General features: G+C 37.2%; 1 protein-coding gene across 1 annotated transcript; it reads left to right on the top strand.

The window, feature by feature from the left end:
* Nucleotides 1-367: 367 nt before the first annotated feature.
* Nucleotides 368-12,308, top strand: LOC131789373 (uncharacterized). Its single transcript, XM_059106474.2, has 5 exons — nucleotides 368-611; nucleotides 1,996-2,049; nucleotides 2,453-2,498; nucleotides 10,863-10,933; nucleotides 12,228-12,308. The coding sequence occupies exons 1-5, from the start codon at nucleotides 468-470 to the stop codon at nucleotides 12,306-12,308; spliced, it is 396 nt and encodes a 131-aa protein (XP_058962457.2). The 5' UTR covers nucleotides 368-467.
* Nucleotides 12,309-15,109: the final 2,801 nt, after the last annotated feature.

The following is a 15,109-nucleotide window of genomic DNA, read 5'->3' as shown; positions in this document are numbered from 1 at the left end:
AACGTAATGAAAAGTTGTTGAAAGTTCAAACTGATCTCATTAAATGGAAGGACGGAAATTTGCAGGTGCGTTGAAGGAGCTATCAAAATTATCCCATCTTTTGTAGGTCTAACAAATTTTACCCTACCAACATCATATTTTGTTGAAATAATAGGTTCCATTTTATTTTTGTCGCCGAAGTATATCGTCTTATCACATTTAAGTTTTTCATCTGTACCAATGGTGTACGGCTGATTGGTTTTTCAGTCTTGATTAAAAGTGCGAATTGTTGATCAAGCAACCACCTTTTATTATTTTTTAAATAAATATCCTAACAAAATCCTTGCTCACATATGTCTCTTTCATGCCGCCAAGACAATTTAAAATCCCCCCATGTTAGTGTTGTCGTTATTTAAACCAGATCAAATACCTACGTTTCTTATCTGCACTCACACAAGCTCTGCCTGAAGAATTTTCAAATTCAGAAAATGTACTGCAAAATAGGAATTTTTCTCTCGGCATTACTTTTGATTAACTTAGTATCACTTGGTTTTTTGGAAGCTACGCCTGGCAAAGGTTGTCGACCGGGTTTAATGATGTGCAACCGTCGAAACGGGAAAAGGCAAGTAAAGGTGAGTCACCGTCTTTGAAAATAGAAAGTGAAACTTTGAAAAGCTATACTATGGCACAGCACGTTGCTGTGATGTCGTTCTAATGTGACATAATGGGTAAGGACTAGTCTTTATTTCTTTTTCACGGGATGATTTTGACGTTAGTTTCTAAGGTTGACAAATGCCGCCAAACTTCTAATGCAATTCGGATAATAAATCGTGAATTGACCACGAAAAGTTGATCGAGACACGTGGCACGCGTATATAAATCTCAAGAAGGTCCGTACATGATAGATCAAGCTTAGTTTCATGAAGAAATATTCCGATTCCTGTGAGAAAATAATTCCTTTTGATTTCCAAATGTGTTGCGGTGAACCTATGCATAATCTACTGTAACAGTATAAAGGGCGATAAAGCAGAGATCCTATTCAAGAATGTATGGCCGCTAGATTCAGACACTAAAATTTCTGGTAGCCCTGTTTTAAACCAACATGAATCTTTTTTTTCCTCTACTTTTCAACTTGATAGCACTGGTAACACTGTAGACCACGAAATGATTGTATTCAATAAAAAAAGGCAGCCAATCAGCAAATTAGTAGGCATCAAAATGTTCATAAAAAAAGCGTTCTCCGTCTAAACTGAACGAGTGTGTAACGTTATCATATTAGTAGCCACTGACCATCACCTATCATAAGCAATGCAAGAGAGTTATCGGTTTTTTTTTCCACCAGACGGAAAGCCAGAATACTTTGTGGCTACATTTTGCTGATTCAGTGGTCCCATTTGTCGCCGAAATTTTTATCTTTAGCAGCACAATTCTCGAAATTCAACTCTACTTTCGGTTGTACAGACAGGAAGTTGATTTGCCAGGTTATTTAGTTTTCCAGTGCTTTTGTGACCTAGGTTTTCTATGTAAACATGTTATTAAGAGTTCGTGAATGAGCCGATGTTCTCAATTGTAAGACCTACCGTTGATCGCTTTCACCTCACTAAGCAACATGCAGCTTAATTTATTTATTGTGGAATTTTATTCTTAGCAAGTTTGTCAAGCTTGATCCAATTCGCAAGCAGAGGTAGTTGTATATCGCCCTTAATTCAGGTTATTTTGTAACATTATGCTAAATTAAACGCCTCGTTATCACTATTGTTTCAGTTAATGCAAATATTGGTGTCACCTTTCCTACATTTGATGAACCTTCGAATTAAATCAACATCAAACACTATCCAGTACATGAAAACTAAACTCACGTTGGCTTCATTTGCGCTAACATGTAGGACCACATTGACAATGAGTTGCCGCTTTTCTGAGGCGTGTCGTGTCGGTGCGCGTCTATTTAGAGGATTCTCTGGATTAAACCTTATTTGTAAAGTTAGATTTACTAACAGTGAATCATGCTCATTGCAGCTTGGCACTCAGTTGACACAGCGACGTTTGGAGGCTGACGATGAAACATTGAAGGTATTGGTTCATGGACACGTAGTTTAGTGCGTATTTTTTCACGTATCACACGAGGTTTGTGTCTAACGCTATCAGTTTGAGTTTGGGTAACTTTTAATTTGCTGTCAATGAAGCAATTTCAGTCATCAGAGTAAGTAAAGCAAAAGTATAGATCTCACATAAATGTAATGAATACCTTGAGATCAAAATGTGCTAAAATATAGCAGAATGAAAAAACAAGGAAGATGTCCTATTGTTGTTAAATAAAAATGAAGAAAGTGAACCCTCGATGAGGACCACATCATGCACTCCAGATTAATGCTGCAATGCAATGATGCTTGATGTCTAATGCTTGTATTATCAGTTTACTCCAAGATTTATTAATTGCAGACCAGGTTGATATTTCTATTTCCGTATATCCTAGACAATCGCTAACGACATCCAAGAGTTTGGAGACAGTAAGTACTTGGGTGACTGACAGAATGACCAGGAGAGAGCCAAACAAAGAACGAACTACTTCCTTTGACTCCTCGTTTTAGAGAGCTAGTTTCCTCAAAGCATATATATGAAAAAATATGAAACATTTATGTTAAACATTAAGATTAAAAGGATTGACCCTCGATTTGCAGTCTTCCAACCGAACAAGCTTTATAAGAGTCAATAAAGATATCCTAATGTCGTTATGTCATGTTGGCATATTCTATGAACCTAGATAACCGAGGGGGCCCAGATAGGCCAAACTTTTTGTTGATGGTGACTGTCATCGTTACCTCAAATCTTACATGTATTTTACGAAATTAGTTAAACGTTTTCGTATCTTACTCACCTTTGAAGTCGTTCGTCGGAATGTCGCACAAACGGTTGCGTAGCTGAGGAGACCACTCTTACCCTTGGACTGTGTTACCTATGTACACAATATCAGATCTTTCTCCTCTATTGGCTACTACACTTTGATGTTATCTAATCAAAACATTCTTCGGTTATAATCCATAAATTAACAACAGTAATAGTAGATCGTTCAGTGTTCTTGTTCAGGTTGGATTAATCCTGTAAAGTTGGTTTTTCTAGGTTTAATTGCAACCGAAGGATAACACAAGACCACTTTTCATTTTTTTTCGCTTATAATTGTAAAACTCGCTATTTTATGGGGGTTTTTTTCTTGTTGGGGAACCCTCAGGGACCTTGGAATAGGAAGGGAGACACTTAAGTCGGAGTCATTAGTTATTAAACTACAGCTGGGTATCTCCTGAGATAAAGAGGCCTAAATGTTCCCTAACCATTTAATGAAATTCGTAAATCAAACCCGTAAATGTAATGATCAGATCAACGGAATCAAAGTTTTTAGTTTCTTCCGATTCCACTCACGGAGCCATCGCTGACAATCCATTTAAAGCTAGGGTATCGGTTTTGCAAGCACAAGCGGAATACTTAACTATTGAAAACGTGACATGCGAAAGTCTGGATGAGCAATGTAGAAATGGTTCCAACACTAGTGAAGACCAAGTGTCAACCGGATGATCAGGACTTGTTTACGTACTTTCAGCATGTGAACGCCATGTCGAGTCTCTGCATGGCTAAACACCAACAAGACCTTTCACATTACCTTCAGGAGTAAGACAAGAAATTCAACCATCTCCTTCAATTTCCTCTCAGTCATTCAATGAGAAAAAGCAAAAGGTCAATCTTGAAGAACCCAATAATCACTACTAAAACAACTTGGCAACATCCATTGAAACAATATGACGCGGCGATTTTTTTGCCATTTTGTAATTATGATACATCAGTAGAAGTAAAAAAACGAATTACATATACATTAATATGATATGGCCAAGATTTAGCATGAGGCGAGGAAACCCGTAGGGAAACGAAGAGGGTTATGCGAGTTACAGGCTCCTCCTATTTAAAAAAGTGAGGTATCAGTTTTATGGCGTGATTTAGGTGCAAAATATTTTAGGTTAAAAAGGAAAGGGGACGCACATAAAAAAAGAACAACAATAGCAGATACTCAAACAAACATACTTAAGCAGCGTGAGAAAAGTAAGAAAAAAATAAAAATAGTAATACAAAAAAAATTAATAAATAAATAAAGAAGAGTAAGAAGGGAGTCAACTTAGGAGTAATGTTCACAATTTATACTTCAACATGGAAAGTGTGCCAACATTTTAGATTTCTACATTAAAATAATTGAAAAAGTTAGGTCCTTGGAAACATAAAGCAAACTGTTTGATATTTGTTCTGTTAGAGGGTATGTAAGACGAATCGCCGATCGCATAGTTTAGTGTAATAGCAATAATTGCTACTCGAAAACCAAAATAGTTTTTTAAGAGCATCAAGAAGACGGCTTATCTTGAACAAAAACATGATCTTTCCAATTTGAAATCGATATATACTGTATAAATTAGGGGTTTTCAACTGCTTAAATGTAGGTTCAGTATGAGCGTTAAAAATACTTCTGGATATAATTTGTACCACCTTTTTCTGGAGTAGGACAATACGTTTCAAGGTGGATGGATAAGTGGAGCCCCATACCGTAATGCAATCGAGTAAGTAGGGATGAACAAGACTATAGTACAAGGTACATAAAGTTGAAGTAGGTAGGAAGAGACCATAGCTTTGTAGATTATACCAATGAATTTTTAAACTTTCCTAGCGATATTAGCAATGTGCGGTTTCCATGACAAATTTTCGTTAAGAATAACGCCTATAGACATAGATTCTTTAACTTGGTCAATAGTACATTGGGTAGTCTCTAGTTTAATGTTAAGATTTTCCTTTTTCTGTCTTGGTTTGAAAACCATGAAATTTGATATAATTATATTCATCGAAAGTTCATTGGCTTTGCACTAGTCTGTTAAGTTAAGGAATTCTTCATTCAAGGCTTTTTCGATAAAATTCAAATTTTTATGAGAGAAAACGATGTTTTTATCCTCAGCAAAAATAATGAAGTCTAAAAACCTTTGAGACATCATACATATCATTGATGTAAATTAGAAAGAGCAGAGGACCAAGAATGGAGCCCAGGGGGGCACCACACTTGATATTTGAATAGGATGAATCAAATCGATTTAAACTGAACAATATGTTGTCTATTGTTGAGATAGTCTTCAAGCCAGTTAAATGCAACACCGCGAAAATCATTGTGTAGAAGCTTCTCAAGTAAAATTTCATGGTTTACCGTGTCAAATGCCTAAATATACCTACTGTTCTCTCATTATTATCAATAGCAGAATAAATTTTGTCATATAAAAGAGCTAAGGCATATTCAGTTGAATGCTGTTTACGAAAACCGAATTGATTATCGGATAGTATCTTATATTTACTCAAATAATCAGCAATACGATTTTGGACAAGTTTTTATAAAATTTTAGAGAAAGAGGGAAGAACAGAAATAGGTCTGTAATTTGAAAATAATGACTCATCACCAGTTAAACAATGGAACGACACGAGCAATCTTTAGCTCTGCTGAGACAACTCCAGAACTTAACGATAAATTAGAGATATGAGTCAAAGGATTTCTTATTGAAGAAATAGCTTCTTTGAAAAGACTTATGGAAATATTATCGAAGCTTGTACCTTACCCAGAGCGCAAAGTGTTACAAATATTGACTACTTCATACTTAAAAATTTCAGGACCTCATCGAGCAGCCTCCAAGAGCATTTTACATTCGTTTTTGCCTCTTCAAGCTTCTTCTTAAACACTTGTATAGCACGTTCTTTCTTCAAATTGATTTTAAAAGTGCTTAGATAGCCAGGGTTTTTTCAAAGGAAAGCATTGGTTAAAAACAGCAGCGTACCTCTCAAGAAAGCTTTTATAGGCTACGTACGGGTCAAAATAACCGGGAAACTCCGTCTAGTTTACATTTTCAAGTTCAGACTTAAATCATGCCACATTTTGTTGAGTTTTGAGACAAAAGGTAAGATACCTGTTGCGATCACCAAAAGCATGCTAAAAGCCCAATGTAATAGCAAAAATCAGAAGATGATTAGAAATATCATAAAATAAATATCATAAGAGACCACTAATGCACTGGCTAAGCGGGTCATTCGTGAAGATATCAATAAGTGAGGCCTTGTGAGAAGTTATTCTAGTTGGGCGAGTAATTAATGGAAAAAAAATCCATGAAAACATTACATATAAAAAAATTTGCCCGTACCATAGTGACACGGGTAGCTCTATAGATTTACATTCCAGTCACCCATTGAGAAAACGGTCTTGTTCTCTTTGAAATATCGTTTACTAATTGATCTATTTCATGTATAAACTCTTGAAAATTTTGGTGTGGTGACCACTAAATACCACCTATCATTATGTTTTTTTCCTTGGCTCTATTGATTTCAACAAATAGCCACTCAGCACAATTGCCAATAAAAGCCAAGTCAGAGCGATGTTTGAGTTCTAAATGTCTGCAATGTAAAAACCGACACCTCCGACGGTCCTACTGACTCGGTTTTTAGGAATAAAATTAAATTATATGAGGCGAATCACTTGCATCATTTAGCCAAGTCTCAGATAAACCAACAACAGAGAATTTCATCGCAATATCTCCCCAAAAAATTAGAAATTTTATCCAGCTTATGAAAAATTCTAGGATTGTTTAAATGGAGGAGGGCGAGATTTATTAAAATTTACTCGATCATGATTTTCGAACATCTTATACTTAAAGCTACCCTCTGTGTAATATTCACAATCCAAGTTTTGATGGTAAAAATTAACGTCTGGATCGAGATCATAGCGTGAAACAAAGTTTCTATAGAAAGTATACAGCAGAGGATTAAATTTTAAACTGAGAAGCCTCTTAGGTTCAAACTTTATAAAGCCATTGTATATTTAAACAATTATTATCGGAAAGTTGTGATCATCTAAAGTACTGAAGGGTAATAACTCTAAAGTATTACTTTATTGAGTCAGCTCGCCGGTTTTTCTCGAATAATTAATCGATCAAGAACAAAGTAAGCGATCTTCTGCTTCTTTTGCAACTCTCAACTTCGGTATCAAGGGTTCGCGGTTTATCAGTGTAGCAACCGCTAAATCCTCGCTGATATGGATGCCACTTAGTTTTTCATCGCGTGTCTTGCGTAGTACTTGTTCTCTCTTTCCAGTCGTGTAATTTGCTAACGATGGTGCGTGGCTGACTTGAATTTTGGGCTTGCGTTCGACTCTGTGCGCTTTCTCCATGTCGATGTCAATGCCAATCTTGTTTTTAATGGCCCGGCAACCGACTATTAAGCCTTAAATAATTCCCGAACAGTTCCCAGGGTGACATACTCATCTGCACCATGGTCGTCTCAGTAATGACGGCCTGATCTTGTTCGCTTTGTACTGGGCTATCTGGCTTTGAACTCCTTCCTTCTCTTCCCATTGGCAAATTAGATTAAAATAAAAGGTAGAGTAACGGAAAAAAACACTATAGATGTTTAGAAAGGAACAGTAGAGAGTAAGTGATAATTAAGTAACATCATTCGGCAACGGAGTTACTGATATCACGTCCGCACGTCAAGGCTTAAGCCTTCTGTATGTGAATGTCGATAGCTACCTCAGATTAGTTTCCTTCGCATCTTTTCAATGTTGTCAGCGATGTTGAAAGGTTGCTCAAAGATTCATCGTAATTTCTTTGAGATGTAAACTGTCCGTAAGCATTCTCATTAGGAAAATAGAGCCAGAGTGTTTGGATCTTTGACAGACAACACATGTTCCCAGCTTCCCCCCCCCCCCCCCCCAAGTGAAACGTTGGGGGGAGGGTACGGCTACAAGTAGGTTAACACCTTTATTGAAATGAAAAAGACAAACTTTTCTACTATGGATATCTGGCAGAAAAACGCAAACACGAGGTATCATAAGTTGCAAGGACATGTATTTTCAAACAAAAAAGTGCAGTGAGAAAATGGACAGTTGATGAAAAAACCTCGAGGTTGAAAGTTCTAACGACTTAATATACGGCGGGACAGTCTTGAGGAAAAATCGGAGCATTGTCATTTGTTCGCTGCGGTCACTCCTCACTGCCATGATTTCGGGCCAGTAATTCTCAGTACGGCCCTTGCGCTCGGTTAGTAAGAAGTTACTTTTTGCGGCGCCTGGTTAGTTGTCTTCCTTAGCACAGCCTTGTTAGAAGGCTATCACATGAAGTCTCGAAAGTCGAACACAAATTTACAGCAAATTAGGGAAACAACGTGCCGTGCCCACTTGGCAGTTGAACTAGACTGGCGCTATGCAACACTTAGGAAAACTTCCTCGAAATAAAAATATTCAAAAAAGAAAACCTGAAAAAAGGATTATGAAACAAAATTTTGCTCGAAAATACCTTGCTAATTCTGCGATCAGCCTTGCGCGATTTCCTTAAGTAAGGCTGGATAACTCTTTGTGACTCTCTCCTCTATCCAACGCCTAAAAAAAGAGCGATGCCCGGAACAGGTGTCCAGGTTCGATTGCTGGAAGGTGAGTTTAGAATTGGCGCTCGATGTAATATCAAATATATATTACGGCCTCAACATTGGTATTGCTGACAGTCTTTAAATGATAGCTGAAGTATCAAAAGGATCACCTTTTTCTCGACTAAGCTGTTTTATCCTGCGAACACCTTCCCCCAACAAATGCCTTAGAAGATTTATTTCAATTTCCGAGAATTTTGTAACAAGAACTCTCAATTAGGGAAGAATGTTCCAAACTCAGCTAAGATTCTTTGTTTGAATCAGTGACTTCAAATGGCACACCGTTCATTATGTGTCCTCAACTCTAGTTTATCTTATCTATCTCATTCCGTTTCCAGTTCTTCGCCTATTTCACTCTTTTTTTTTCTTTGCGTCTGTTTCGTCTGTAATCTGACCTTTGATCCTTTCCCCAATATTTTTTCTTCACTATTATTTTTTCCTCTCTTTCCTACCCTTATTCTTTTTGCTTGTTTTGTTTTCTGCTTATTGGCTCCACCAAGTAACAGTTGAGTGACGTCACGTTGTGCACAACAGCATCAATGTAACCCTGCGTGAGATTGCCTTTATGAAGTTAAGTCTCACAGCGATGACTAACTGATAAGAGAAATTAAAATTGCAAGATGGGAACAACATTGCATTACGTTTAGACTTGCGTAACGAACGCCTGAGTGTGTTACATCCACACTAGTATCAGTTTCCAGCCCGTCTTCAACGTCTTAGGCAGGGAACCGTTGACCTACAGGTATAAATAATTGAATTGTCCTCTTTCAAGTCTACAATGAAGCACAAACGCCTGTCGCTAATTACGGAATGTTCTATTGTAAACAATTTCGCTAGGGGAAATAGACGAGAATTTGAAACGAAAGCTGGGATGAAAACCAATCTGCTGCCGTCAGCTATGCAGGGTTTGTTTACTGTATTGATTTCCTTATCGCATACGGCGGTAACTGCTAAATTTGCCTTAAATGCCGGATTAAAAGATAGGATGCCTAATTAGATTTTGTTGCGACGTAAATGAATTAAATAAAATGGTCCCGTTTTAGTCTTAAACTATTCCTCTATCTGATACAAATATATCAAATTGAAACGAACTTGCTTTCTAATGCGCTTCTCATGAGCAAAGTTCATTTTCCCCAACTCGGGACACTCGTTTCCGTCATTTTACGACTATCAACGCTAAGTTATCGCGAATTTTCTAGAAGAAAGAGGCAAGTCTGGAAAAAAAACTTCATCACGTTTCTAAGTTCGCTATTACGTATCCCTAGGCAAAATATGAAGGTTTTCAATTTTTTCGACCATGTGCCACATTTTTAGACTCAGTCAACTCAAACATACACTCTTACTTTTGCAGATACATAAAACCATTGAAGTTTCAAAAGAGAGAGACTCTGATGGCGACCGAAAGAATTGAAGATTAATTACCATCAAGATTTTGTTAGGCATTTATTGCAATGGGCTCACCGAGATGTTCTTAATTAATGCGAGGTGGATGTTTTTCATTTATCTTAAAATCTCAAACAAACTGCTACTACACGGTCCATTGAGGAACCCTCTTTGGCATATAAAGCTATCTTTGCATACAGTAATCGTAGTGCAAGTGAAAAGGGAGATAAGCTTTCCACGGAAATAGGAATTTTCTCCAAATTACCCCGACATCATTGAAAAGGAATAAAATGTAGACCTCCTTTGTTTCTAATTCCTTTATCAAAATGCCGCTATAAAGAGTTTTTCCCGTTATCTAATTGTATACGAGTGTTTGAAAGGAAAAAGTAAAGATTTATAGCTTGAAAACAAACATTAACTTCCTTAACCCCCACAAATAATCGCAGCTACTTTAATACTCGTTCTGATATACTAGATTTTGACGTCAAGAATTAAGAAGTTCATATAAAAAATAAATTAAAGACAAAAAGTTAACTGTTTTTAGCATTTGACTGATAAAACCGATGGAAATCAGGAAATCTTTAGGGAAAAAAAACCCTTTAATTACTGCGCTCAGCCCCATCAATCAATATGTTATCAAACCTTTTGCTACAGCAATTAGAAAGAACATTATCTGTTCCATGGACTTAGTATCAGTATGATTTATTTCGCTCGAGTATCTCTTGTTGCCGTCAAAGTTATGAAAGCTTTTCCGCCTGAGGGTGGTTTGGGCTTGAAAGTGAATCTTCAAAGAGCATCATCAAGGTACATCTGGAGGACATCTCAAAATAAAAGAGGAACGTTTGATAGCAATAGCAAGACAATCAAGCTTCGTAAGCTTCGTCGGTACCAATCACTCTGGTTCTAAACTCTGTACTCCTGATTTTCTTATATTTGGCTCAATATGATTAGGATCTGCATTTGTCTATTGATAATTTTGACTATTCTGCAAGTTTTATCAGTAGAGTCTGTGGAGTCAGAACCAGCTGAGATGCGAAAATGTCGACCAGCTTCAATGTACTGCAAAGGAAAAAAGCGTTTCTTTCATAGAAAAAAGGTTAGTCTTTCAATCATCTACTTACACTCGAAGAGATTGGGTAAATTTCTAGAGAATTGATTACACTGAAATTTGGTGCCATGTCCATCGTGTAAATACTTCAGTCGCCGTTTTTAATAAAACTGAAAATTTTATCTCACTGAAAATTTTATCTCCCTGAAAATTTTATCATCAGCTAGAATGAAACTTTTTCTGTAACTGCTGATTTTTCTGCCGGCTCATACTTTACAGAAACTATTTCACTCTTGCTACAATAGGAACGTGCTATGTAAATGTATATCACTGTGAGTTTTGAAATTCTCTTCCTCAAAACGATTCAATTCGACCTGTACGCGAAAATAATTAATTAAGCGGCAACGATCCATTCGTAAATGTATCCTTGACTCTCATAACTGATTTTTAAGGCAGTATTTGATCTAACATTGAAAAATGTAGCTGCCTGTTTAGACGATGAGAAGAAAGTTGAATTGCAGAGTATTACACATTGTCGCCAAGGGGCGCATTGTTCGAATTCTCTTTTCAGCTTGGGTATTTTTAAAATTGTCATGGCTTTTGTCTCAGTTTTCCATTTCTTTGCTTGAAAAAAACTCCTTCCACTCATACCTGAGGGATAATGTCATTAAAATTGCCAAGACGGTGGATGGGTTGAATAAATCAGAGACAAACACCATTCAAGGGCAAGATCCGTATTCGGGACTTTGAATGGTAAAAGAGAGTGACCGATTGCGGAGCGTGCAGTTTTCAGTGCACCGTATTTAATCCAATTATTTAAAATAACACAAGGGCATAAGGAATCATAAAAGCTTCAGCGATTCTGAGCCAACTAAGTGCAAAGGCTAGATCACCTGCAGAACATATCAACAATTAAGGTCAAAACCCCTTTAACTATTACGCAATAGTTTACATGTATTTTGAATTACGAACATCCAATTCTAGATCAGAAAATCAAAAGTTACTAAGACAAAATTTACCCCGATAAATAACGGCGCGTGTGTATTCTCAGCATTCCTCTAGCGATTTGTTGATATTTCTGAGAGAGTGAAAAAATGCAAATGTGAAACAGTTCTTAAAACAATGGAATTAGGCTAACACGATATGACTTTGGACATTTTTTACTAAGATTCAAAGATAGATTTGGTAATCGCCAAATATTTCATGTTCGAACGTTCCAGTATTTTAATTTTTTCATGTGCTTAAGCCATCAACTTTTAAGAGGCAATAATATCAACAACGCACAGCCCCCAACAGACTCCACAAAACGTGATTTTGTATTGAAATGTTCATCTTCTTGCAGGTTGAAAATACTAGTAATCTGTTTGGGCGAGTATGGAGAAGAAATCAAAGAATATCTGGAACTATGCTTACTGGAATTTAGCTTTACAGATACACTTTTGGATAGGAAAACTGACTAGATTCAAGTAGAAATAAAAATTAATAATTGTCAAAAAGTCCTTACTGTGTTCACGCATGTTTTTTTCAAAAAAGTATGTTGTGTTTTTTTTCCAGTTCCTGCTTTGAACAGATTTACAGATTTACAGCAGACATATACATACATGCTTTTAAGCATGTACTTATATGATTGCAATAGACTTAAATCTTAATTAATAAATAAAGAAGCCTTGACTATCCTCTGTTCTGTTGTAAATCACGCAGGGAGCGGTTAAAGCGCGAAAGAAGTGTAGGGGGAAACACGAGACGTAAGTGCTCTAGCCGCTTCCTGCTTGCCTGAAGCTTTTTAGTTTTATCTTTCAGGATTTTTGTCTCTGCTCACGTTACAGTAGCGTAAATTACTGCGCTTGGCATTTTTGCAAACCTTTGCTCGCTTGTTCCGAAATTTCACTTTCAATTGACGAAAGTAAAGCTAGAAAAAAGTCTCGGAAAAGGTCGGACATATTACAATTTGGCAGATGGCGTGACAGCTTTAGCTCAGTTCTATACTCTATACTCCAATAGAGCACGCTCTTTTAACCAAAGACAGCACGTGTTATATCCGAACTTCATTATAAATAAAGTTAGAAAGTATAAGTTTTTCCTTAAACTGCATAAATGAGGACTAAGAGGGGGTTGAGGTATGCTACATCATATGATTTTGGTTCTAACATTTCTTTTGAGCGTGAGAAAATTCTAAAATGAGGATTTGGGCGATTTCCTTATCCACGGATAAGGTTTCTGTAGGCATCACGCTCAGTGGAGCCGTAGCTTTTCGAAACTTACATCAGTCAAAGATCTAATCCAAAATTCCCTTTGAAAGTATCAATAGCATGATTGAATGGATTCTCCCCAGAAATGTATCAAAGACTAGGCTAATATCCCGAGAGTAAGATTTCATGGAATCAAGGGCGATCTACCCTAATGGAACGAATAGTGTAGCTCCACAATTAACTGTCATTGCTGAACTCTGTTCAGTTAGCCATTCAAAAACAACGCAGATATTTTTAGAGTGTTGGCATAACACTTGTTGACAGGGTAAAAATATGCCCCTACTTAAAGTCAGCTTCCCGTAGATTACTTGTGTTTTCATCTAGTCTACCGAATGATGCAAAGTGCTGTTAAGTCACACCTGTCAATGCCACCCACCACAGCTAAACAAGAGAGGAAGTGTTTGCATAGTCTCATATAAAGACGAGGGTGGTTGAAGGACTTCTGAGCAGATTTTGTCTGCGGTTCGAGGATTGAATAACTTTCGAGAATTCGCCGAACCTCGCGAGTTTTTGTGTTACTCCCAAAACCCTAGCATTTCGTTTTAATACGACCGACATCATTTTCTTATTGAGAACTTGTATCCCTTTATATCAACAGTTTCCTACTATTCGCGGCCAAAATGCTCTCTAAAGCCTAGAAAAGTTTAGAAAAGGCGTACTTCAAAGGTGCTCCGAATTTTTAGTTCAAAATTTCGCTTTTCAAGGGGATAGGTGTAGAGGAATGTTCACCTTCTAGAATATTCGGTGGTTTATCTGGTTATGCTTGAGTCATGTGCCTATTTATGCATGCTGATTTATAACCAGGATAATATGTAATTATTTAGAATGTTCCAGACTCGTGAGCTTGACTACGAGAGATCTTATCAGCTGTTGTTGCTGTCTCTCGGTAAGCTGTAAATGTTGTGTTTTATGATAATCCTAATTAGCTTAACGTACTATTTATGTATGGGAGGGCTAACGACGTATGCAAGACGCGGGGAAAGTTGTGGGACTATACTTTTTAATTTTCGGTCATTAGTAGGGTTACTATGGCCAGCCTAATGGCATTAAGTTGTATGACTAAAATTTGTTTTCTAAAATAATGTCATGTTGGCAACAGGTTTTTCTTTCATCGTATCCATATCCTTTCTTACGTAACTGTTATCTAGTGTTGCAAACCGCTTTTTATATAGGATACCCTTGAGGTAGCACCACACCCTTGTTCGGGGTACAGGTTTAGGGGGTTTTCGTGTCTGGCTTTTCTGTAGGTTTCCTCAATCCTAGATGATACGGTGGTTTGGTCGCCAAACGGAAATAGATAGCATTATTTTGTGTATCCTTTAAAGAGTGAAGGCTAATATGGAAATATGTGGATGATACAACACTAACTGAGGTGGTCCAAAGGGGAGGACAAAGTGCAATGCAAGTCGCTGTTACGGCTGTGGAGCAATGGTCTATCACAAACAAGCTTCAGCTGAACCCAGATAAGTGTAAAGAACTGCTGATTGACTTTAAAAGAACGCAACACCAGTTTGATGCGATTACAGTCGACTCTAAGGAACTTGAACGTGTAAACAGTGTTGAAGTGTTTGGCGTGACAATAGCCAGCACCCTACGATGGAATTGTCATATTTCTGACGTACTAAAAAAGGCTAATAAGCGTATGTTCTTTCCCATATTGCTTAAGCGCGCAAAAGTTCCGGCTCGTGATATCATTAGTCTCTATCTTACTTGTATTAGACCTGTACTCGAATATTGTGCTCCTCTTTACCATCATGCACTGCCTGATTATTTAAGCAACGACATAGAACGTGTTCAAAAACGCGCCCTATCTATAATTTCACCAGGCTTATCATATCTCGACAGCCTTTCATTGTTTAACCTAAACTCACTGAAGGATAGACGTATCAAGCAATGTAATAAATTTTTCGAACCAATTGTGTTCAATACCGAGAACAAGCTTCATCATTTTTTGCCACCAAAGAACCATATTACT

This window comes from Pocillopora verrucosa, chromosome 11, assembly GCF_036669915.1.
Source record: "Pocillopora verrucosa isolate sample1 chromosome 11, ASM3666991v2, whole genome shotgun sequence".
NCBI lineage: Eukaryota > Metazoa > Cnidaria > Anthozoa > Scleractinia > Pocilloporidae > Pocillopora > Pocillopora verrucosa.
The sequence above is the reverse complement of the archived record's forward strand: the minus strand, read 5'-3'. Positions and strand labels throughout refer to the sequence as shown.

Coding starts and splice junctions, on each gene's coding strand:
- LOC131789373 (XM_059106474.2), top strand. CDS start 468: ATGTACTGCAAAATAGGAATTTTTCTCTCGGCATTACTTTTGATTAAC. Junction 612..1,995: donor ACGGGAAAAGGCAAGTAAAG/GTGAGTCACCGT, acceptor TGCTCATTGCAG/CTTGGCACTCAGTTGACACA. Junction 2,499..10,862: donor TGGAGACAGTAAGTACTTGG/GTGACTGACAGA, acceptor AGTCAGAACCAG/CTGAGATGCGAAAATGTCGA.